The sequence below is a fragment of the Corvus hawaiiensis genome, chromosome 21 (genome assembly GCF_020740725.1).
Source record: "Corvus hawaiiensis isolate bCorHaw1 chromosome 21, bCorHaw1.pri.cur, whole genome shotgun sequence".
In the NCBI taxonomy this organism is placed as follows: domain Eukaryota; kingdom Metazoa; phylum Chordata; class Aves; order Passeriformes; family Corvidae; genus Corvus; species Corvus hawaiiensis.
This window is the reverse complement of record NC_063233.1, coordinates 7043763-7069614: the sequence shown is the minus strand read 5'-3', so window position 1 is coordinate 7069614 and position 25852 is coordinate 7043763. Positions and strand designations below refer to the sequence as shown.

At 44.7% G+C, this 25852-nt stretch overlaps 1 protein-coding gene across 2 annotated transcripts in view; it reads right to left on the bottom strand.

Annotated features, from left to right (window-relative positions):
• The window catches only part of BRINP1 (BMP/retinoic acid inducible neural specific 1), an 87049-nt gene that overhangs the window by 21339 nt on the left and 39858 nt on the right, over positions 1 to 25852 (bottom strand). For both annotated transcript variants that reach the window (XM_048325370.1, XM_048325371.1), the window contains exon 3: positions 5036 to 5226. In XM_048325370.1, the coding sequence (XP_048181327.1) occupies positions 5036 to 5226 (191 nt within the window). The remainder of the gene's footprint in view (positions 1 to 5035; positions 5227 to 25852) is intronic.

Here is a 25852-nt window from a genome sequence, read left to right as displayed (position 1 = left end):
ATCCCACTTTATGCAAGTCTCTGTGTGACCTGATTGCTAGAAGGAAAACTGCAAAAAGAATACAGTGTGTGGGTAGGTACAGTGGACAAACAAATGTTAGTTGGGCCTCTTCAGCTTCCAGTGGCCTTGCAAAAGGGGAAGGGAAAGGGGATGAGTGAAGAGAAGTAATCAGAGGAAAGAGTAAATAAGAAATTTAATTTAAACTAACCACCCTTACTGCCTTCTTTCCTCTCCCAGAGTCTCATTCAGGGAATATAAGTGGAGAGTGAAAATACTGTACTAGATACGGGACAAAAGCAGGTGATTTTGAAATGCTAACCCAGAAGATCTGGGAGTGAAGCAGTTAAGAACTGATAAACATCAGCAGAGACCTGAATGTAACAAAACATATCTGAAAAGGACATGAAGCCGAGAAGGCATATTTACCTAACAGTTCAATTTGTGCTGGGTGAGGCATGTTAAAATCCAGTTCATTCTTAACATAAGATTGGCACTGTCAGAGATCTAAAAAGGTGGAATGCCATCCTGCATCCTTAACATGTGAAACTTGGATTTTAATAAATGAAGAGAAGACACAACTATGGGAGGAATGTGCCATTTCTGCATAACTCTCCTAATGAGAAGAATGGTGCTTGTTCTTATTTGATAGATGAACCACTGATGAATTCACTGCCTCTGGCAGTGATAGCATGGTCCAAAAAATATGTACCACCACTTTCAAGATCAAAAAATATTTTGGTCTTCATCATCTTTGCATAATTTTTTTTTTTTAAGAGAACAAGAACTTATTTTTCTTTAAAAATCTTGTTAGCTGAAATAGTTTAATTCATCCAAATTTCTTCTTTTATTGCATATCTGAAAAAAATAACCCAAAATCGCGGTAAGCCCTCCCCCTCACTTTCCCTGGAAATTTTCCAGCTTTTATCTGAAAGCCAAATGCCTGAAAACAAACCGAAAATATTCTGGATGAAAATCAAAATATTTTTATTAGATTTCAGTTTTTCAAGCAATAGTTGTGTTGAGGATTCAGCCTTTGGCTTTGAGATGAAAAATGGACATTTTTTTTTTGTGGAAAAAAGGTACTTTTCATCAAAAGAATTGATCAGTTGAAATCTTTTAATTGGCTTCGCAGGACCCAAGTGGAGAAGTTTGGCATGTAAAACTTTGTCTTTAATATTTTGTTAAAAATAACAGACTGGCCTTTGACCACGATCAAAGCTGTGGTAGTAACAATATCATCATTGTTACCTCTCACAAAAACAATTGCTTTGATTTCCTTTCTGACCGTTACCATTATCATGTGTTGAACTTGTGAGGAGACCTTGGCAGGGATCAAGGCTCTGCCACATCAGGCTCTGTCCACACAAACAAAGTTAATCCATCTTCCAGGGGATTTAACCCCCTGTATCTGATGAGACACAACAGGTGAATACAACAAACAGCCCGCAAGATACAGGTAATAAAATGTCTGTGGTTAGTGTGAGGAACAGTGGTCACTGCACCGACCACTCTCAGTGCCTTTTCAAGTTTCATCTCTTTGTGTTTTTCAGGAGGATTTGAAAAAACTTTGTCAGTTTTCATGAGTCAACTCATTTGCCACTGAAGAGGTTGGATCAGTGTGAAAGTGTATTTTGAGCCAGAAGTTTTGGATCTCTCATGTAACAGAGGCATTTAACTGCAAGGAGATGCAGTAGAGAGAAATGAGAAATGATGCTTCACCACCATTTTGTGAGGCTGTGGCAGGAGAAGGAACACCTGGGATAATTCTCCCCTTAACTGTGATTTACAGCCATCAACTCTTTATCAATTCCACCAATAACTGGAAAAAACCAACTTTTTCTGGAAAAGTATCATGCCTTATATTAATAGCCAAGGCACAAAAATCAGGACTTTTTCATTCCAGACTAGCTCGTTTTCACAAGAGGAATGAGGCTGGAATGCCTTGGCCAGAGGGCAGGCAGGAAGCCTGGGTGGAATCACATCAGGCAGCAGCACTGGTGTCAGATCACCAGCAGATCTCCTATTGGATTTGATCCTTACACAACACAAACCAGGCACTAAGAAACACAACAGAGAAGAGAAATCTGTGCTCTGGGACAGTAGGGATCAGTGATTTCCCCACAAAAGCTGTCATTTTTTCCTCCAAAGGAAGAGAGAATTAAAATCCATGAGCGATGATGCTTTTTCCTGAAGGATCAGTGCTGTCCCTAGGATTGAGAGGTGCTGAGCAGGGACACTGCTGCTGGAAACCTATTTTGTGTAGCTCTGTGCAGAGCTGGAAAAGCACAGCATCCCCATGGAGGGGGCACACGGGAAAGCAACTCTTGGATCAAGAGAGGTTAACAGAACTTTGCTGCATTATTAAGTCTTAATTTCTCCTTTATTAAATGAATGCTATGTTCAAAGTTGTTTTTCCTTGAGGGCTTTTCCTGAAAATTGGCTCTCAGCTCCATCCCAGAGCATGGATGCCCTCAAAGTGACCCTTCACCAATGCCTTTGTCAGAACCACACTGGAGCAGACCTGGGTTTTTACTGGGCTCTCAGGGGACCTGGCTGCTCTGTAGGTTGAAAGGCACCAGAGCTGTTCCTCCTGTGGCCAGGTGTGGAAATTGCTGTGTTCAGGTGCTGCTCTATCTCCCACCCTCCTGGGGCCCGTGCAGCAGCTGGCGTTTCAAAGCCAGACAATTTCCTGTGTGTTTGTCACTCGTCTGCCACCTCCTCAGACACCAGGCTGAACTACAAACAACTGTAACCCAGGGCAGAACTGCTTGTAGCTCTGCTGAGGAGACACCAGCTCCTGGGAGAGCCAGTGTGCCAGGACACTCTGCTTTTATATCCCAGAGCTCTTGTTTAGCCCACAGACTATGATTAGAGCGTGTCTTCCGTGCATAATGCATGCCCAGCTCCATCTACATTTTCCCTGGGACTGCCATTGCCAAGATAAATCCTCCTTTTCTCCCTGCCATTGCTCACCATGCTTGAGGCTGGTGGAGTGTTTAGCTCTCCCCTCTAACACCAGTTCTCATTACAAGTCTCTGCATATTTAAAGTTGTTGTGTTGTAAAATCAGGAGAAGAAACAAGTCCCTGTGAATAATTTACAACCTCACCCAGGCAAAATTAAAAATATATTTTACCATCAAAGGTCTTTCCTATTTCTAATTTCCACGGATGTGAGTGGCAAGAAAAAGAGGAATGTCAATGGAGAAAAAGTAAACCCACCAAAAAAAATAATCTCACTTTCCTTGGCTCTCTTGGGCTCTGTAAAACATCATCCTGAAAAGTGAGTTCCTCAAAAAAAAAGCAGTATATCTTTACTCAGACTTCATTAAGGCCTGATGAAAGCAATCACTTGTGCTCTTCAATGCTTGGAAACCCCCTTTCTCTCACACTTCTTGCTGATGGAATGGACTTGTTCGGGTGCCTGGACTGAAGAGCAGCCCAAGGATCTTTGAAGGACGTTACCACACCAAAGGCCATTTGACTTCAGGGGAACTGTGCCAATTCACCTACCACCTAATTTGTGCATGAATCATACGTACACATCTAATCTCATCCCAGTGTCTGCAGAATGCTCTGGGAACAGACAGATGGCCAGAAATTCCTCAAAGTTCACTACAAACATGGCAATGTGGCAAGGCTTGAGGTGAGGTACATTAGAAGGAGCAACAATAACAAATTCTGAAGTAAAATTGAGCCTTTAACACTGCAGAATCCTTCTCACAGATAGTAGTAGTAGTAGTTCTTGGAAGAAAGTAGTTCTTGGAAGAAGAACATTTAAATGAAAGAAAGCCCCACCCCAAAGGGGGAAAAGAATTGTGAAAATAATACTGAGGGGGAAAAAAGAACCAGGAGCAAATAACAATAGGAGCTGCTGATTTTCACCCCTCCAGTGTTCAACAGTTACTACTCAAAATGTTCCTGCAGCACCACCAGCATCACCTGCTCAGGAGTTCATGGCCCTCCAGGGCTCTCCCTGATGTCATCCCTGACACATTCTGTGCACACACAGACCTCTCTGCAGCCCTTGCATACACATTTTGAATTTTACTGATCTGCTGTTTTTGCAGAAGTCTGATCCATGGTAATGCATTCAGCCTTCTGACCATCTCTTCCCCTCTGCTCACGCTCCCTGCCCAACTCTTTGATCTCCCTTTTCCTGGAGCTCTTTAAAATTCCTCCAGTTCCAGCAAGAAAGGATGTTTTTCCCCCTGTGTTTGTTTTCATCCTGTAAAAAAAGAGGGATGAACACATTCTGTTGTGAGGCTGAAGGCAGTGGTGCAGGGCTGGCAGGACAGTCCCCCAGCTGAGGGACGTGTTTCTCCTGACACACATGGTGGTCAGAGCAGCACAGAGGCACACGTAGCACAGGGGCTGAACTCCCACCTCACACTCTGAATTCCTTTGTGAAGGTTCTTCGGACTCTGGGTACACAGCTGGGCTTTGGGAGGGGGAGCTGCAGCCTGGCCTGTGCCCCCACTGCACCACCATGGTTTCAGAGCCACAGGGATATTCAGATTGCAAAGGACCACAGTGGAGTATTTGGTCCAGCCTCCCTGCTTTGGCAGGGTCATCCCAGAGCACATGGCACAGGACTGCATCCAGTTGGTTCTGGAATATCTTCTGTGAGGGAGAATCCACACCCTCTCTGGGCAATCTGTTCCAATGCTCCCAAGAAAGAAATTCTTCCTCAAGTTCTGGTGGAACTTCCTGGGCATCAGTTTCTGCCTGTTCCTCTTGTCCTTGTGGCTGGCACCACCAAGATGAGCCTGGTCCATGCTCTAGGCACCCCCGTTTAGATAATTACACTCATTAACAAGGTCTCCTTTCAGTCATCTCTTCTTGAGACTGAACAGCCCCAGCTCCCTCAGTTTTCCCTCGTAACAGATGCCCCAGTCCCATCACCCCTGCCATAGCCTCTGCTGGACTCACTCCAGGAACTCCATGCCAAACTGGACATATTTCCAGCACTGCCCAGTGCCTTCACCAACTCCCCACAACCCCCCTCATCAGAAAACAACCCAGGTTGCCACCTACCTCCCAGGGTGGCAGAGATGAGGAGGTGGGTGCCGTACTTTTTGATGATGGTGTCAATGAACTGCTGTGTGGTGGGTCTCCTGCCCAGAAGGCGGATGCTCCTCTGGAACTCAGGCATCAGGGGCAGTGGGTTGTGGAGCAGGTCCCTCCGCTCGATGGCTGTGTTCCTCACCTTCCAACGGGCAAACTCCCTATGCCACAACACAGGAACACAACAGGGGTGAGCCTCCGAGTCTGGAGGGGCAGGGAGAATCACTGGGAGCAGGAAGGGAGGATGGAGACAGGGCCAATCCTGTTGGACACTCCTACATGGATACACACGTGAGACCACAAGGCTGGACAGAGGGCAAGGGGAGGAGAAGAGGAAAAGCGAGACATTATTGCACAGTAACGATACACTATGAGGATCAGGCTGGTAAGGAGGTGCCCTTGGAGTCATCAGAGGTGTCTGGCAGAGAGCTGGACTTCCCTAAAACAAAAGCAGGCTGGTCCTTTCACCCTCCCACATTTTGGGGTCTTGCACTTCTCCATAAAACAGCAAATTCTGGTCTCTGTCAGCAGGTCTAAACCACAGATCTAGCCCAAACTGATCATTGTTATATCCCTGCTACCCACAAGCCTTCCTGGCACACTTTTGCAAAGCAAAGCTGGAGAAAATACATTTTCTCCAAACATCTTCATCTTCAGGACTATGGCAAAAGAGCATTTTGGAAAACAATTTTTGAGACAAACCATGTAAAAGGATGGATTCAGGTATCAGCAGAGTCCAGGATGAAAGCAGAGGTTTTGTTTGTGTTTTAGAAAAAAAAACCAAAGTGATTCTCAAATCCATGCTTTTAAACTCAGAGCAACAGAGAAAAAAAATAAAGTTACTGTTTGCAAAAGCAGTGCTTTATTGCAGGTATCCATTTTGAAACGACAGAGGGAAATGCCTAGAGAAAAGCTTGCACACCTGCAATCTAAAAATCAAGCCTCTGAAACATCACCAGCTGAGCACCTGAAAAATGAGAAACCTATTAATGTCTTTCGAAAAATATTGAGCAAAGCCTTCCTTAAAGGAGAGGATATTATTTGTACCCATTCTCCTACGATGCACCTGCTCTATCTTAAGCTGTCTCCCAGACCATCAACTCAGGCTTCTCTGTCACTTTTCATTCACTTATTCCAGTAACTTGGGTTTAGGACAAACATTTTATTTAGATTATAGGTGTTGTGGTTTAACCCCAGCTGGCAACTCAGCCCCATGCAGCCACACACTCCTCCCAAAGAGGAAGAGAGTCTGAAGGGTGAAAGTGAGAGAAGTCATGAGTTGAGATAAACAGTTTAGCAGATAAAGGAAAAGCTGCACGGGCAAGCAAAACAAAACAAGGAATCCATTCCCCACTTCCAGCTGAGTCACTGGTGGGGTGGGATGAGAGGCAGAAAAGCCCTGACCTGTGTAAGCTCTGCTCAGCAACACCCCTGTGCTATCAGCACTGTGTCCAGCAAAATCCAAAACGCAGCCCCATACCAGCCTGGAAAAAATTTAACTTTATCCCAGTGTTACAGAAGACATTTAATAACGTTCTCTGGGAATAGTTTTGCTTAGCATTAGTGTGGCTCAGCAGTAGCAGCTAAAGCAGAGGAAGCCTTCACATGCAAGAACTGACCAAGGATCAACTTCTTTGAGAAAATTAATGCTGCTAACAAGGAACAAGCTGAATTCAGCAGATACAAGTGGAATGAAGATAAGGACCAAGGAGACTATTCCAAGAGAATGAAGTCACTTCAGAAGAAGGCCAGCCCAGCGACCAATAGAAACAATAAGTTAAGGGACCACTGATCAGAATCAAGGATTTGGGGCTGGATTTGAGGATTGGGTGATTAGATGGTACAGGTATAATTCTGAGGCATGAATTGGGATCAGGGTCCTCCCTGGAGGCACCCAGCTCAAATTGTAATCTAGGAAAGACTAATTGGAAACCTTCCGGCAGACTTGGCATTCCCAGAAGGATCCTGGAGTCAAATCTGTTACTCTGGCTGGTGTGGAAAAATCCATAACACCCAGTCCAAACCAGGAATGACAACACCTGGCACTGAGGCAGCATGTCCCATCACGGTGTGTCCACCCAGCACAACAACCCCACCCGGCTGGCAGAGACCCTGACTCACAGGCAGATTTAGGAGACTCAGTTGCAAGGCCAGGATCACAAACCAGATCTTTTCTGCCCAGGTTGATTCTATACTCAGTCCACTCAATGTGTGTTAGGTTATTTGACTAAATGGAATTATGCAGGTATTTATTTGGATTGTGCCCCTTCACAACACTCCACGCTGCCTGGCAGCAGTTACATTCATCAAAATAGCAAAGTGCCAACTATTTATTTCAAAATATCTCCTTCTACCTGAGCTAATGCCCCCTCTGTAGTTCCTTGCTTTCACAAGCCAAGTCAAAATGCCAAAACAAAACACACCTCTTACTATGTTACAAGAGTCATTAGTGTCAAACCTTCCAATCTTCCATCTTTCCTAGAAAAACCTCAGTCTAAAGGCAACCCCCCCCCCCCCCCCCCTATACAACAGGTTCTTAACACAAAGAGTGACTGAAACAGATCATTGGCTCCCAAGTTGTCTGCAGGTAACAAATACATCACCAGTGTATCCCCTTTATGGAGCAGAGGGTGTTATCTGCTGTTCCAGAATTGTGTAAAAGTTGATTTTAATGATAGATAAAACTTTAAAAGTAAAGACAAATAGTTTCTCTCTGACGCTACAGGGAGGTTTCTCTAATCATTCCAGATTAGAGTTTCAATCCCAGACCTCGCTACACAAGGAAATCCCCTTTGAGGAAGGAATGGTCCCTTCAGCAGTTGCACTGCATGGGAAGGGGCAGAGCTGGATGCTTAAAGACAGGCAAGGTTTTATAATAAATAGACATGCCCCCGTTCCCATCAGAAAGATCATAACTAGCAAGCATAGAAAGAATGCCATCTGTGCTTCCTCTCCAAACAGACAATTATTGCTTCCTATAAAACTCAAGCCCACATTCGGATTCCTGCTTCCTGCAGTATCCATAAAGTCAGGAGGGACCAGAGCACTCCAGAGCCAGCATGTTTTCAGAAAGGGCTGAGGGAATGTTTCATGTTCCCAATAAAGTACAGACAATTTGGTTTTGCTGCTTAGTAATAGATAATTTAGCAGCAAAGACCATAGATTTGAAACGTGCAACTGGTCAGGTACTGATCCATATTCTCCTTCAGGGAAGCTGCGGCTGCCCCCGCATCCCTGGAAGTGTCCAAGGCTAGTTTGGACAGGACTTGGAGCAACCTGGGATAGTGGAAGGTGTCCCTGCCCAGGGCAGGGGGTGGGACAAGATGGTCTTTAAGGTCCTTTCCAACTCAAACCATTCCAGGATTCTATGATATATCAACACCCAGACCCTGGGAGTGTCACCATTCAGGGTGTGGAGATGGACAGGGCAAACTGGGAAGCGATGGACAATGAAGGCAGGAGAAGGCAGGAAAGGAGGATGAAATTTTGATAAATAATGTGTCCAAAGGGAAAGTGGGTTCATTTTTTACACCAGGTCCAACATCACCTCATGACACCACTAGCAGGAGGCAAAAGCAGGAGTTTAAAAGAAATCACTGTCATAACCTCAGCCTTTCCTGCTTCGAAGGGACAATCCCAGTCCCTATTCATGTAGCAGATGAGCCCTGAGCAGGATTCACCTCTAAAGCATGGCAGTGAAGGAAACTCTTCCCACCATCAATTGTTATTGATGACATCTCTCCCCAGGGCTTCCTGCTCCCAGGGCACATCAGGGAGGTGAAAGCCCAGTTCTGCTGTACTCCTCCTGTGCTTGGATGTGTGGCTTTCCCAGCTGATGAGAAAAGCTGAGCAAATATGTTATGATGAATAATTTATGCAACTAACTTAGATGTTTATCTTCTGCTCATAGAATATCCATGAACCAGTTGCAATTCCCTCTAAGTTATGCATTATTTGAATTTACTTAGTGATATGTTTCAAGCTTTTTTATAGGTTTTGCATAGCATTTGGCTCTTTTATTTCTTTGTATGCTGTTGACTCGTTGGGATTGGAATCCAAGAAGGGTTAAGTTTGGAAGGGAACACCAGTGGGATCATCTGTTCCAACCTCAATGGTCAAGCAAATGATATGGTCTTGTTAAGCTTCCTGTTTAATGTCCAAAAGATACATTTTAAACTTGGCTCACTGAATTCCAATATTTTACATGGAAAGCAAACCTCTAATTCCAGCAATTTTCCAAGCAACCTACAGAACCCTCTGCTGCAAGATGCACCTGAGGCCAAGACTGAGGTACAATTTTGGAAAATAGACTTCACATTAATAGATATGGCTACTGAAATCATTTAGAATTATTGAGGTCATAAAAAAAAAAATTATATTTGCAGGGAACAGCATAGATTCGGCCTTAGGGAATGTTCCAGCCTGGAACTCCTGAAGCCTCTGAAGAAACACCTCCAAGAACAGGTTTTCGATTAGCTTTCAACTCTAGATTCAATTGCATTTTCTGCAGAAGCAGAAAATCAGCCAAAATTAATTCAGGATGCTGGGTTAAGTAAACAATACTCTTGTCTGTTTGTCACCACTGAATCCTTCCATCTGTGAATCTTGGGAGGATTTACCAAGGCCTTGGATTCATGGATAATGGGTGCTGAAACCTTTCCTCACAAAACCATTCTGGGCTACCTTTCATTCTGGTTCTCAGAGCCACCAGTCTGCGTGCCACCACCTGAGACACAGAGGTGAGGCCTCTACAGGTATTGAGGCATTTAAAAAGAGAAATACTGCCCTGTGCATCACTTACTTTCCAGGTAAAGAAGTTGCAAAGACTTGACCAGGATTAGGGGGCACCCTATGGTACAGCTAGGATTGGTACAGTTGGGATTAGTACAGTCTTCTGACCCTCAGGAGAAATTCCAAGCAAGGACCTGAACTTCTGCCAGCAGGGAAGCTTTGAATGGCTTTGGAAAGCTACCTCTAAGGTGAGAAACCTCTTAGCAAGGAGAAGGAAGAGTCAGTATCCCTGAGGCACAGATGGGATAAGGACACACTCTGACCCAAGGTCTAAGTAGTGGGGGAGAGGCACTTGCTGGTGCTCTGGCTCAGCAGGGCTGAGAGCCCAAGGGAATTTGGGGTGTGCCAGGAAATACCTTCCAGGCCAGCACAGGACAGCTGCCCTCTGGAGAAAATCCAGAGGACTTTCTTTAGGGCTGAAAGGGGTAGGAGGTGCTGAAGGGGGAAGGGAGGTGAGAGGGAAGAGGGATGAGGGGTGAAGTACTGCCTCAGGGAGGCACATACACCTAGTAAAGGCTTTTCTCCCTGTAACAGCAAGGGGACACACTTTATTTGAATAGGGCTGAGGATGAGAAAATACTGCCCCTTCAAGCCTGCATTAATGAGCTTCCATCAAGGCCAGCATGTCAGGGGCAGAAGGAGCCACTAGGAATGTCTCAGTGCTCATTAGCACTATGACCCCTCTAGGGAAACAGAAAAACAGGGAAAAAAACTGCTGAAGAGGGAGGAAAAGTCAAGAGCCTGGAATAGGTACATCATGTAGACCCCACTCTGCACCATCACAGAGGACAGCAGGATCCAAGGGCGGGAGCATCTCTACCCAGGGAGGGAAGTCTGAGGGAGAGAGTCCATCAGAGCAAATTAAATTCCCCATCTTCAAATGGCCAAGACAACCAAAGCATGTAAGTGAGGAAACAAGTTCAGCACAGACCTTGGAGCCTGGTGCTTGAAACAAAAAAGAAATGAAATGCATCAAATAATGATCAAGACAGACACAGTTTTAAAAAGGAAAAAAAAATAGCAGAGAAGGAAGACACTGAACAAAGCATAGTAGAGCACCCCAACCCCTCCTGGTGCTGGAGGCACATCCTTCAGGGCAGCCAGTGCAGCCCACCCAGTGCACACCCAAACAGGAGCAGCGTCACCCCTCCCTGGGAACTGGGCAAGGAAAAGGCACCAGCTCCTTTCTGCTCAATGGCTCTTTACTTCTTTTATAAAATTTATCTTGAAAGTCACCAGCTGCTCCCAAAGGTGATGAGCCTTCCTGAAGGCAACACACTCTTCAGTAACAGCAGGACACAAACATTATTTCATGCCCTCTCCTTGGCATATTGCCCACATAATTGACTGTGATGACACCAGAACTCCCTGATGTCAGAGAGATGTTCCCTGGGATTTTGGTGTCCCTGCCCCTGTTTTCCTTCAAGCACCTCACCGTCATTAAGACAGACATTTTTGGACATGTCTGTATATGCTGCAGACAACTATTAGTAACTGTCACTAGTGTGAAGCAAACCAGAGAGATTTTAGGCCTTGTCTGGGTAAGAAACAAGTTCTGTGTTACCCCTAAATCTTCCAGAATCCTTCCAGATGCTCCTACAACAGAGCTGTTGGTTTGGGGGGTTTGTTTTGCTTTGCCATTCCTTTTTTCAGCCCAATTGTCCCACCCACTGGCTGCACAAAGTCCTGGTTATCTCCAGTCCTCAGGATGATGGCTCTTCCTGGTTCCTGTGAGCCCTGGATTCTGCAAACAATGCCAAGGGACAGGGTCTGAGCACGACAACAGCATTATAATGCTATCTTGTTCTGCCAGATCAGGGTTTATACAAGTCTTTGTGGGGTATCTGTGATTATGGTGGGGTCAGTGATGTTTCATTTCCAGCCTGTGCCCTCAAAATGCCAGACAGCCCCAGGCTGAGCAGTGCAATATTCTTTTAGCACTTTCCTCTGCAGCTTGGCCTCTTCCCTATCTAGGCCAGCATGAAGAAGTCACTCTTTTCAAAGCTGAGCTTTTCAAAGGACCTACAAGAATTAGTTTCCTGTGAGGGTTTGGCACTCATCCCGCCTAATCTATTTAAAAAACCTCCAGTCTGTAGATTTAAACTAGTTCCAAATTAGACAGAGGCTGAATCTCTGCCATGAAAAAAAGAAAAAAAAAAATCTAAAAATTTAATTCCAGAAAAGTATGAAAAAAGAATCACTTAAGCTGAAAGTCCAACAGCATTTTGCATAACAACCAGGCAAGCAGACAGGCTCACTTATGACAGCTGGCAGGTGAATGAGGTAAATAAATTGACTATTGATCTATTGATAAATGCTGTGCTGTCTGCAGCAGGTTTATTGCTATAAGGGCATTTACCTGGATAGGACTGAACCAAGGAGAGGACAATCGGTGTTTGAATCATTCAGCAGAGTCCTATGGCAGAAATTAAGCAATGCTGTTGGACTACTTCCTCCTCCACCTGGCTCCAAAGGACAAAGGAAGAATCTCCTGTTGCTTTTCCCCTTGGTCTGTCCTTTGGCCATGTGCTTGGTGTTGGCTGAGGGGTCTGAAACCTCAAACACCCCCCCCTTTTTTGGGCAAGCAGTTCAGCCTGCTCCAGAGTTTTGTTTTCATCTCTCTAATCATATTTTTTAAAGATATTAAATTGTTCCAGAGTTGAAAACTCTGAGGGTTTTTTTTTTTGGAGAAAGAGAGAGAGATGGAGGTAAAAAATAGGTCCAGAACAACATGATGATTGCAAGAATCAAAAAGAAATAAAATTATTTCAGAGTTAGAGGGATTTCATGTGACTTTGAAAGCCCCTTGGTAAACAGGTTGTTCCAGCACTGAATTAAAATCCAGTCAGACAAACATGATTCCAAGTCTTGTGTTTTCTCTCAGGATAGGCCTGCATTTGGGTCTCTTAGGAAGAAACATGTAATGGTTGGGTGCCCAAAAGATCAATTTGTTTAGAAAAAAGCTGGAATAAATTTATTACTAGAGACTCAAGGCAGAGTGATTCAGCATAGGTAAGAACAAGTTAAAAGACAGGTCATCAAATTTAATCATTATTAAGTTTGCTTATTATTAAATGTGATCATGGCCAGGATGTGGCTGTGGTTCTTAACCCTGACTTCAAATCCAAAACATGAAAACATGGCAGAGTAAGTTTCTACCCTTTCACCTGCTTGGCATCACGTCCAGGTCATGGGTTTCTGCATCCTCAATAACACACAGTAACTTCTGAACTTCTTCAACACAGCTGCCTTCATCAGTCCTCTATGGATCTGTTCCCACATCCCAGCAGAGCCAGCTGCAGCAATGCCCTTCCATCTCACCCATCAGTTCCAGTGTTAACAGCTTGTGGACATTTATTCCCCCAGCTCTCCCTGTAATGTTATTTGTGCAGATTTCCTTGCAAAAATCCCACACCTAGAGCACTGGAGAGACCCTTCCCAACACCAGCCTCCGTCATCCTTGGCCACCCAGCAGACGAGTGATGGTGAGTGGTGCCCATGATTGTTAACATCACCTCAGCTGACAGCACTTCTAAGCCACTATAATTTCCATCAGGGTTGATGAGAGCTGCTGGAAGCAGGAGTGACATCTCTCCAAGAGCTCCCAGCATTGTTCACACCACCATAGCTTAACAAACATTATTAACAATAGCAAATGTTCTGCTCTGGTGCTGTTTTCTCCCTGAAAGCTCACCCAGATCAGACATGGTTTATTAAGCTACTGAGGAAGCTTCCAGCAGGCTGTTCCAACAGGCTGTGGGGTCCTGTGCTCCAGCACTGGGATGGACAACACAGAGACACCCAGTCCTTCACTGTGAATTCGGATAAAAAATCACGGAAGATGCAGCCAGAACAGCTCTCCCACTAAAATACCTGATATAGCCTAGAGAAACTCATCTGTGAATCAGGCATTTTGAGGTCTCTGGTTACAAATACAATGACAGGTATTATTTTTCATAGCAGGATCTTCTGGATTTTTGTTTCTAGGAGTTTGACCCAGAATTCCCAATCAAGTTGATCCTGGAATGTCAAGGAGCTGCCAAGAAGAAGCTTTCAAACAACACTTTTGAAGCAATGGGTGGAAACATCTGAGTCATTTAAGGAATTTTAGGTATTCTTGAGGAAAGGTGGGATAGCTGACATGATTGTAGATTCTCTTCTCCACACTTCTTTCAATTCCCTCCTTGGACACTCCTTTGCTCAGCACACAATCCTAATCCAGGGGGATGAGGGCAGACATCAGCCAAAACAGGTTGGAAGGGAAGCCAAGACACAGGATATTGAGACAAATAAGGCTGTATAGGAACATGTGACATAGACAGAAAAAAGCCCCAAACTATTCAGTCTTGTGCTGTAGCAATTGGTTTGGGGGTGGGAAACAAGAAAAAACTACAAATAACCCCAACAAAACAAAGAAAAAGCCAAACAAAACAAACCAACCAACCCAACAAAACAAACACAACACACAAAAATAACCCAACAAAAAACCCCAAACCCCAAAATAAACAATAAATCCACAAAAAAACACCCGATAAACTAGACCTTTTCACATTGATGTGTTTTTTGGGACTCTAGTAGATAAGAGGATTACAGCCTTGATGAAGTCCCTCCTCTTGTGGCTAAGTAGTACATGAGAATATTTAAATCTGTTGCTTTTGTAACCAAGTTTGCAACGGAAGACAGGCAGGGAGAGTTTAATTTATAGAGCAGATAACGAATCACCCAGGGGCGACTGGCCCATGTTAAGTCCTGGTGAGCCCTTGCTACCCCATGGACCCTGTCAGCAAGCGGTGCCTACCCTGCCCCAAAATTCACCATGTGGATTCAGAGCCTGCCAGTGCTCCTAGGAGCACAATGGCACCAATCAAAGGCTGGAACAAGAACACAGTTTGGAACAAATCATTTCATTAAATTGCACTTGCTTCATTTCCTGAAGATAGAGGTGTATGTCGACCACAGGCTTTTTTTCCTAATTTTAGCTGTAGCAAGCTGATAACCTCAGCCTGTGACACCACAGCCCCAAACTTTGCTCTGTACTTATCATGATTCACAGCTTGCTCAGATGAAAAAACTGAGAAATGTTGCCTTGAACCTTAATTCCTCACGTTGCAAGCAAGGGTACCTGACTGCTGCACCGCCGGCAGCTTCAGCACAGCATTTGTCAATACTTGGAAAGCAATATCAGGAATTTAGCCTTGATTGCCCTTTTTCTCAAAAAAAGGTACAAAATTTTCTCCAACACAGCATGCAGCCATGTTTCAGAACTCGAACTGTTGTTAGAAAATGGAGCCATCACACCTCCTCCGGTCAGTCGTGCTCCTCACTTGGCAAAGGCTCAAAATCACTGATTTAAGAGGGAAAAAAACCCAAAAGATGATGTTTAAATACAAAGCTGCTCCTGCCTCCTCTACCCAGCTGAGTCCTCTAGGCGGTCCTGGCAGAGCCACCTGGGCACAGCTGCCAGGCTTGTGGGCAGAGCAGGCAGTGATGGGAAACTGTCCCCTGTCGCCCAAGCCTCGGCCCTGAGTCATCCTCAGCTGATGGAGACACCACTGAGCACTCAAGGCAGGAGCTGGTGGGTGGATGGGATGCCTAAAGGCAACCAGTTGGCAAAGCCACCTGTTCCCACCAGGGATCCTTTGCTGCAGAGCAGCCGAGGGGGTTTTGTCCAGGTTAAAGGAAGTGAGGAGGGTCCAGCCCCTTCCCTGCCATCCTTCAGATGGAAGGGTGTCCTCCACACTGCATGAGAGGATATGCAGGGAAGACAACTTTCAGGGGTGCAACAGGACAGGCAGACTAAGCGCTGCCTGCTTGCAAAGGCACCCCCAGATCCAACAGATGGCCACCAGCCTCAGAATGGCACAGGGGATGGGATAAGGACTCATATCCTCTATCATCTGAGCCATTGCAAGGGATCTTGCAGGAAGCTTCTATGAGTACACAGCAGAAGTAGGAGAGAGCAAGTGAACAAAAACTGTGTTAAAATAGTAAAACAAAGACACACTTCCCTCCCACTTTGATCCTTGCCACCTAATTTCCATAGTATTGGGACATTATTTCCTCCAAGTTGGTTTAGGAGAAAACAGTGGTTCTTCCTCATGATTCCTCAGGACACTCAATTCTGTGCCTTCACCCTCAGAGCTGGGGCTCCACATCCCTTTGGTTTCCAAGCTGTGCTGTTCCACTCAGGCCACTGGCCAAGGGTTGCTTTTCAAGCAGTGGCATCCAGCAAGCAGGAATATCCACAGTGGCTGTATGCAGAGGATGTCCCCTCTCAGTATAGGATTCAGATGGTGACTGGGTCTGAAATTACTAGCAAGTAGCATAAGATAAGAGGTTAAGGGCTAAAAAAAAAATTAGGCTGCAGAGTATTGCTGCAGCAAAATTTGAGTCATACATAATCAGAGACATTTGTGCTTTGCTCAAGATTAAAAAAGAAAAAAAGTTCCCAAAAGCCTACGACATTTCAGAATTACAGTAAAACTGAAGAAATTTTCTCTAAGAAAAAGGTGACCCATTTCCTCAGACTACATCCCTCTTTAGCAAAAAAACTGAACACAAGCTGTGAGAAAGCCTTGAATATTCCCTGGTTGCTCCAAAATCTCATTTCTACAAAAATCAGTTTTGATGTATTTAATTTTCATTCCTAGTCATGCCATTTCAAACTCAGGCATGTTTTGATGGAGGAAATAAAAAGACTGCAATAAAATAAAAATTCACAAACTCATGAAGAAAGGCAATCTCTTTGCATGCTGCAAAGTGGCCTGCAATGAAAAGATAACCATGCTTTTTATGCAACACTTCATAAAGAAAAAGCTTTATTTTTGTCCTGTCCTAGCCAACGAACAGGGACTTGTGAATGCAAATGCTTTTGTTTCCTGGGATCTGTTTGCGAAGCTCTGAGGCACTTGGTTATTCAGGCACATGCTTGGCAATTTCCCTATCATGAGTCATGTTTTCTTTAGCTGTTATTTGTGACTTTGATATGTGGATCTCAAAGCACCTTTAAGCAAATGTGTCACTGTAGATGGAGAAGCTAAAGCAGCAGGAGATGAACAACTTTTCCAAGGAAAAGATCAAGAATATAGCACAACCATGAAGAAAATTCATACAGATGTAGACAGGTCAAAGTATTTCACCAGCAAGGACTAAAGTAGATGGTGGGGTCATGGCTGAAGTTGCTGCCCTGTTTTGCCTGCCCAGGGCTCAGTTCATCTCTGCCTCCACACCTCACTCAGGTTGTGCAAACACAACCCCACAGCAGCTACAGAGAACAGAAAAAGGGCCAGAATCACTAAATCATTAAACTTGGTAAAGATCTCCAAGATCATCCAGTCCAACAATCAACCAGCACCACCAGCACATTCACCATTAAACCATGTCCTTAAGTGCCATATCCACACAGTTTTTGAACCCTTCCAGGGATGGTGACTCCAACACTTTCCTGAGCAGCCCCTCCAATGCCTGTTGTTCCACAATTCCTAATACCTAAAACCTCCCCTGGGGCAACTTGAGGCCATTCCCTTACGTCCTGTCAGAAATATGTCCATTAAAAATCACCACTGCACAGATTCCCAAATCTCAGCCCTTTATGGAGGACACAAAAGCCATGTGCAAGCCGTGGAGTGAGTGGAGTCATGCCACAGGGAGGATGTTGGACCTGATCGATACCAAAAGTGAGAGGGATCAGATGCACACCCCTAGCACTTATCATCTCCCAGGTAGGGGAGTCTGGCTGGGAACTCCTGGAGGGTTGGTTCTTCCCCTCTCTCTTGTGCTGCTCTCTTTCACAGCAGACTTCTTGGTTTGTGTTGAGTTAAAAGACAGGATCCTTCTGAGGATGAACATTCAGTCTGAGGGCATCAGATGCTGCAGAAAAGCTGAGGAGAGACCCCAAGGTGTCCCTGCCTGTGGCAGAGGATTGGAACTGAGTGATATTTAAGGGCTCTTCCAACCCAAACCATTCTGGGATTCCATGAAAAACCTCCCGTCATGGCTATTTCAGGAGGGGAGGACGGGGCAAAGTTAAATTATCAGCTCCTATTCTAATTCAAGATACACACACACCTGAGTTAGGGATTATGTGCTATTGCACATCTGAGCCTCTGCTCCCAAAGAATGAATTGGACCCCAGAATTTAGAAGCATATGCATATGTATATATTTATCTACCGAGCAAAACAACCATATCTGCAATGCTTTTTATTTGCCTTCTGTGTTTTGAGATTTAAAGACTTGTATTTTCTGGCTTTCCTCTGCAATCCTAAAAGACAGCCTATTCTTATTTTTTAAATGGAAGTTGTGAGTTATACAATTATATGACTCAAGCCTGGAGTGCTTAAAGAAGACAGGAAAAAAGCTAATGTGAATCCCCCAACTCTTACAAATACTGGAAGAACAGAAAATAAAAAGCAGTATCTTTGCAGTCTAATAGAGAGCGGGTCCTGATCTTTTCTCTTACTGACTGGAAACCACACAATCCCCAGTGCCTGAGCAAGTGCTAGGAGGAAGGGGGACAGAACAGCTGCTTCCTTGCCCTGGTCTAGGTCATTATCCCTGGGATACAGCTCTGCCCTCCCTGGACTAGGATAAACCCTCAGAGTAGCTGAGTGATGCTCCAGCCAGTGGGATGCATTTCAGCACTTCCCTCTACACTGAGGCATCCAGCTTTCCCCTTTCTCCTGCCTTTTGGTGGAGTTCCTTTCCCTCCTCATGATTCCCAGCCATCCTTTCTGTTTTTCTCTCCGCAGCTCCTTCAGTATGCAGAGCAGGACAGACATAGGGTCCTACACACCATATTCTGTGGTAGGACATAGAACCTGATGTAAACTTAACCCAACCTGAAAACCTAATGGAGGGCTCCTAAAACTGTGGGAGGAATAAATTATCCACCTCTGTGCAAGAGCAGCACCCAGAGGCCTCCACAACAAGCACATGTTTATCTCACTGAGATCTGTCCCTGCATCAGCCCTGCCTGTCCCTGCTCCTTCCACTGCCACGGCTAAACCCCAGCTGCTGCCAAATCCCAACTGCAGGGAGACAGGATAGGGAGAAGCAACCCCATACTGAGGTGTCTTTGTGCAGCTCTGATACTGTTCCTGGTTTAACTTATTCCCAACAGGAGATGCACGGGGTAGTCCCACCTCCCCTGCCTGTCTCTCCTTGCCCCACTTATCCCCATCTCTGGATGGGCATGTGGAACCTGTATTTAAAACCTCAATCTTCCTGGGCACTGGACCGTGCCCAGCAGCACACTCATCGCTGGGGCAGAGTTTCACTGACTGATTGTTTTCTGATTCTGTTTGGCATTTTATCCTGGCTGCATAGAAAACTTATTATAAAATCATATCTGTGTTCCATAGATTATATCTGTGGCTCACTGCGGCGGGAGTGCAGAGCATGACAGGCAGAGTCGGAGACCAAGGTGACAGGGACCGAGCTGCAGTGCAGTTGTGGTGCTTGCAGGGGACAAAACAAGAGCCCCTTGGTCAGCTGTGGGTTATACTGGGGGTGGGATGGGTGGGATAACTGTTAATAATTAGCTGTTGCAATTCTCCTGGCCAGATCCATGCCATCTGCCACAAATAAATGTTTTAAACACAGAATAGTTTCATATTAAATGACTGCAACAGTTCCCACTGCTATTAAAAATCTCTCGGGCTTTCCTCTAGATAGTCCCAGCTTAGAGCTGCTGTTCATTTGCACCTGTATAGAGTCCAACAGCCTGTGCTAGAACCAGAGAAAATTATTGTTTAGGATTTTGGTTATTCCTTGGGTTCTGGGAGCAGTCAAGACCTGAGAGATGCTGACTGCAAAGAGAGCACCCCCAGCATCCCAGAGGTTTAAGACTTCAGTTCTTCAAATGGAAGAGTGAGAGGTGGGAAGCTGTGACCCGGGTGGGTCCTCTTAGTGCCATGTTCCTTGGGTTAAGATACCAGGTGCTAAAGCCACTCTGTCCTTCCACCACCTTCCATGTGAGCCAAACAAATGGCATACTGTGAGTTCAGCCAGAAGACACCCCTGGAGTTGCATATGGCCCAGAAATGGAGGTAACCATCCCTTTTAGCCATGGTTTTCCCATGTTCCTCCCAGCTCCATTCCCTGTTCACCTCCCAGTCATGCACAGAGGGTGTGACTAGTGGCATTCAACCTTCCTCCCCTCAGCCTCTCTCTTGGGGAACACTAAACATGCAGACTCACATTCTGTCAGTTGCTTGGCAAAAACATTCTCTAAAACAGGGAAGGTGTCCTCAGAAAAAGGCCAAGGAGAAAAAGAAAGTTTTACCTCTGGAGAAACAACTAGACATAGCTTCTTGGAGAGGTGGAAAAATGTTCCAGCCTCCTTCTCTCCAGAGTTGTTTCTGCTCTCTAGAATATGCATTTCTGGAGAGAGCTCCTCTATTTCCCCCACTCCTGAGCACAGACAGATCTGCTGGATTTTCCTGCCCACTTCAGCTAAAAACAAGAGGTACCTTGTTCACAAGTTCATCACAAGATGCTGGTGGTGCCAGAGGCTCCATGGCAGTGGAGTTGGCCATCTGGAACAAATCCCGTGTATCTCTTCATCTCATTGACTTTGTTCCATTTCAGTCTCAGCTGAAATTGGATCTTTTATCTCTCCTCCCTTGCCTGTGACTCTTATTTTCCCCCTCATACTGTATCTGCTGCTATTTATGATTTATTCTCTGTCGCTGTCCTATTTAATGCTGCTAAATGGTTGGGATGATGGTTTCTGTGGATGGTGGAAGAAAGCAGAAGGATCCTGTCCTTTACCCATCACAGAGGAACTGACTGAATATGTCCCAGCACTGTGGGAGATGGGAATCCCCAGCAGCACCCTGAATTCCTTACTGCCCAATACTGTGAAATGCCACAGTGTCTTGGAGACTGTCAGGGGGATGGTTATTGGGAATCCTGGCTAAAGCAAGGAGCCTCCAGGATGTGGGGCTCCTCTCCTCACAGTGAGCTTAGGGCATCACCTTACTCCAAAAGGACTGAATGCCCTTTCCTGAGTGAGCAGCTGGGATGTTACACCTGGCATTTACAGTCTTCATCCAAGCTCTGGAATGCCCACAGGTCCTCTGGTCTCACCATTTCAGGAACCCCTGGGATGTGCAGGAGTCAGAGCAGCAAGACACGAGTGTCTCTGTGAGGCTTCTTCCTACACTGGGATTTTTTTATCATGCAAACGCCACGCTGCAGCTGGTTCTGGGAAGTCTTCTGCCCACACACTAAATAAATTCTGGTGTGGTGCTCTGCTTCTCTATGGAAACTGTACCCTGCATTTCCCTCCATAGGGTTTTTCTCATTTCAGGCTCCATAATAAATTAACGAGAAGATGTTTTCTTTACACCAACCGTATAAGAGACACTTTTCTGTACTCGATTAATCTTTAGTGATCTATATTAAATATTTATCTGAAGAAACGAGGCCTGTACTGCAGCAACATTTTCTATTATGAGACTTTATCATATCAAAAGATATTTTCCTAGTGCTGACTCCTTCATCTGTACCCAGCCAGCATTTCAAATGGAAGGGTAACTTTTTTTCCCTTTCTCTCCCAGTGACCTTCTCCCTCCATAACAAGCTGCTGATATGTTAGAATTTACTGGGTTCTAAACATTTTTTATTGAGTAGGAGGGAGCTGGGTGATTTGGCACCAGCTTCCCTAATAAAACCCAGGGGAGAGGCTGCAATGTTTGACTCCAGTAAAGGTCTGGAAGCACCTGCAACCTTCTGGGATGCTGGTCATGAATGACAAGGGGAGTTGGGAGTGTCAGTCACGTAGCTTCCCCCTGCTGAGGCACTTTTGGAAGGAGTCCAGCTCACTGGCACAGGAAAGGGAGCTGGGAGGGACCCGGTAGAAGACTGCTCTGTTCTTCCCCAGTATTTCCAAAACTGTGATTTATCACGTGGAGCAGTGAGTTGGGATCCCTAAACCTTCTTGCACAGCAGCTGTGAGGTGGGGAGATACTAAACAGTTGAGATAACTCAGAAGGGATGAGGACCTTGGTGTTGGGGTCAAACACTGGTCCTGAGAGAACACAGAGAACTCAGGTCACAGTTTGACTTTGAGTAAGTGGATGGATTTCCCTATCTGAGGTAGACCTAGCATTGGCTAGAGATAACCAGAATTAAGGCTGATCTATTGAGGCAGTGCCAAAAGAAAACGCAGATGTGGGATTCTGCTTGTGGTATCAGGTCCTGACCAAAACCTCAGCAAAAAGAGAGGGTCCAAGTTCACCATGAGCTCCCAACCTTCCATGTCTCGGCCTCCCTAGGGAGCAGAGCTTTAACAGTCAATAACTAAAATACCATAAGCCTGAATAAATCATCTCAGGACTAGATATACACACATTATAAATGTTTAGTTCTGATGATATATGACTGAGCTGTTATTTTGACAAATAGCTAGTGAATAATATATCTGATGAACTGCATAATATTTTACTAATGATTAATTTATTCATTCAAAACAAACAAACAAAGCCCAGCCTTTTCCTCCACTATCCTAAAGAACTCTTATGGCTGCAAAGGGCTTTGAGATCCCTGGATGAGCCATGTCTGTTATTCCTCTTTTTATCATTGTGTATTTCTAGTGATTTATTACCAGGGACAATAAATTCATGGCTTAAGTTATGGATGGCTGCATTTCTGATAGTAGCAGATCCTGTTTAAAAACTCCTGATTTTGTAATGCCCACTAAAATCTACAGGAATTTGGTACTTAGGTAGTTATTTACCCACACAATGTGCCTAAATATCTTTTTGAAGTCTGGGCCAAGCTTATCTGAAACATTCTGACTGAAGAAATGTTGTTTGGGATATTGTCCCTAGGGTTAGTTACTACAGGATATTTACTACAGGACGGAGGTCTGTGAGATTTAGTTGAGGATTGCCCTGGCTGTGCTTTTCTCTCTCCCTCACTCTCAATCCCATTCAGAAATACAATTTCTGTGAGTTCTCAGAGAAGATAAAGGACCAAAGAGCAAGAGCTCTTCCTCAGAGCTTTCCTGTGAGGGAGGGGGCTGATTGATTACAGATCGGAGGCTGTTCCACTTTCCCTTCCTAAATGAAAAATTGAGAGCTCTTAAAAATTGAATAAAATATGCCATTCTGAGAAGGATTTCCACTGGCACGAGCACAATAGGAGGTAGTAGTGAGTTGCTCAATATTTCTGTGTGCACTGGCTAATCCTTTACTCCTCGGTCCCCGTGCACTCTCCCCGTGGCACCTGAGGATAACTCATCTGTAATTGGTAAGGGCTCCAGTTCTGTGTCTCCAGACAAAGCTTAAATCGCTCACTTTTGGGAGAGCTCCAGCTTCAGCTGTGGCTGGAGCTGCCCAGGAGAGGATTCCTTTTAGTAGCTACTTTCAGGCCTGCAGAATCTGTCTTTGTTCCATGTTGGAACAATCTGGAACAGCTTGTAATGTTTTCACTAGACAAAATTTTGTCAAAATAGCTCATTTCTTAGATCTCTTGCTTTCACCATAGTCACTGGTGCCCAGAGAGGCACACATCAAAAATACGTTGAACCCAATCCATCAGTCTGAAACACTTTACTGCTAACAAAATAAAGCATTTTGACAAAACCTTACTGTGGAGAAAATGTTTTTCTACTTCACTGAGACAATTTTATTGCACCTAAAATACAAAGACTTTGCCATTCTGTTGTTTTCCTCCACGCTCGTAGAATTTCATCAGTTCTGCTCCCCTTTTGGTGCACAGTCCCTACCACTATGAGTGAAAATCCTGCTTCAGTGTTACAAACACTTGTGAGACCTTGACAAGGAGCTGAGATACTTCTATGCCAGCTCACAGACAGCAACTGTGCACAGAAAATCTTTTCCTTTGGGTGCTCACTCACAATTGTGCAGGAGATGGTCACCAGTGGAGCTTATATATTCAGGGGGAGATAAAGAACTGTCTTTTTTAAAGACCTGATCCAAATATCTCAGTTCCCCAGAGTGACAACAATAAACTTATTTTTATGACTCTTCTGCAGGAAAAAATTAAGTCCAAGTACAGTTGGCAATTATCCTGTAAGCTTATTACATAGTAGCACTCACCCTCTTGCACACTCTTGGTTCCTCTTTTTTTACATGCTGGAAGAGCTGGTAATTTCTGTCCCTTATTACAGAGTCATTTCACAGGGAAGCATTCTCAGATTTCATTTAATCCACTGTAGGCTGTGCAAGATGCTGCAGACACCTCAATAGCTGTGTGCACCTCAGACATCAATGGTTCTGTGGGCATGGAGTCACTTAGGAGTGACCAGCAGAGCCCTGTTTGCTCTGTCCCCTCCCCACCCTTCAGTGTGTGTGGCTCCTAAACAGAATGACACAGCCTGAGTACACCTGCATGGGGAAGGCAGATGACAGTGGTGATCCCTCTTCATCTTGCCACACCAGCATCCCTGGTTTTGTGTCTGTAAACATTCCAGGAATATTATTGTGGATGCCACACGTCTGGAAGTGCCCGAGCCAGGCTGGATGGGGCTTGGAGCAACCTGGGAGAGTGGAAGGTGGCCCTGCCCATGGCAGGGGGTTGGAAGTGGGTTTTTTTTAAGATCCCTTCCAACCCAAAGCATTCTGTGATTCTGTGACGAGTAAAGAGCCCCTGGGTGGTGCCTATACCCATAGAAATATTGGAACTATTCGTTTCAACATTCAGAGGCTTTTTTGTCCTTTCAGATCAATTCAGTTCATCTGACATCATCAAACAATTAGCAAAACTTCAGTTGTGGCATCAGTAACTTAGCCACAAGTGTCTGTTCCCTGTGCAATCCTGTGGTAGGATGGAAAATTCTGGAATATATTTCTCCCTGGCTTTGCAGTGCTATTGCTCTGTGGCCTGCTCTCCCTGCTTATGCATGCTGAGGAGATTTGCTATTATGAATCGCACCACAGAACTACCTTCAAACTCAAATTTAATAACCTAAGTATTATGAAGATCAATATTATGGCTATTCTCATTCATATGATTAACACTAATATAATTTGGGGAAATATTTATGCTGCAGTAGTGACTGGAGACCTGGATTAAAGAGGAGATCCTCGGCAACTCCACAGAAGGAAAGACACTGTTGTCTCCAGATGGGCACTGAAGTGCAATACTCCATTTCTGAGTCTCCATGGGCTTGGATATTTTATGTAAGTTACCTAATAAGATAACAAACCAGCCTTACAATCCCTACAGCCACACTGGTGACAGTTTGAAAATCATGAGTCAAGCTCAAAAAAAGAATTAAGAGATTGGTTTTAAAATTCATGAGACTTTTAAAATCTGATAAACTTTAGAGGGTTTTTTTCTTCTTTTTTTTTGCTTTCTGCTTTCTGAGTATGTAGGAGTCGTATTATCAAGTTTTCCTCTGCAATTATGAGGGCCGTAAACTTACTTTAAAAATTGAGTTGAGACATTTACATAATCACAGGACTCTGAAAGTGTGGGCTTTGAAGAGACATTAAATAGTCTTGAGATACAGTTCATCATGTGACTTGGCAACACTCACTGCTGAACAGTACAGCAGAGACTCCAAATATCAAATACTCCCAAGGAACAGAGAGGAGTCTTTTATGGGTGGGAGGGGGGAATCTGACACTTCCACAGTCTGCACATGAATGGGGGAGAAGGGGAGGAAAACAGGGGAAGGAAAACAAGGAGAACAAGGACTGTGGGACTATTCATTTCACTTTAATCAGAGAGGAAGCTAAAAAACTTTTTGTCTTATTCCTGTATTTCCTGCTTGCTCTTAACCATGCAACACATGCTTTTCCCTGTGTACCAAGCTCTCTGATTAGCCTCACCCTGGCTGTGCACCTGCACTCCCCAGGGACAGCCCCAGACATTTGGAGGGGAGTTAAAAGTAATGTTCTTCCTGGGGTTTTCGCTCAAGAGCTGGAAGATAACACTGAAATATTTAATGCTGAATACTCGATGGGCAGGTTTGCCTTTGCTGAAAAAAAATTAACCAGTATGAGAGAAAGGGGAGGGAAAG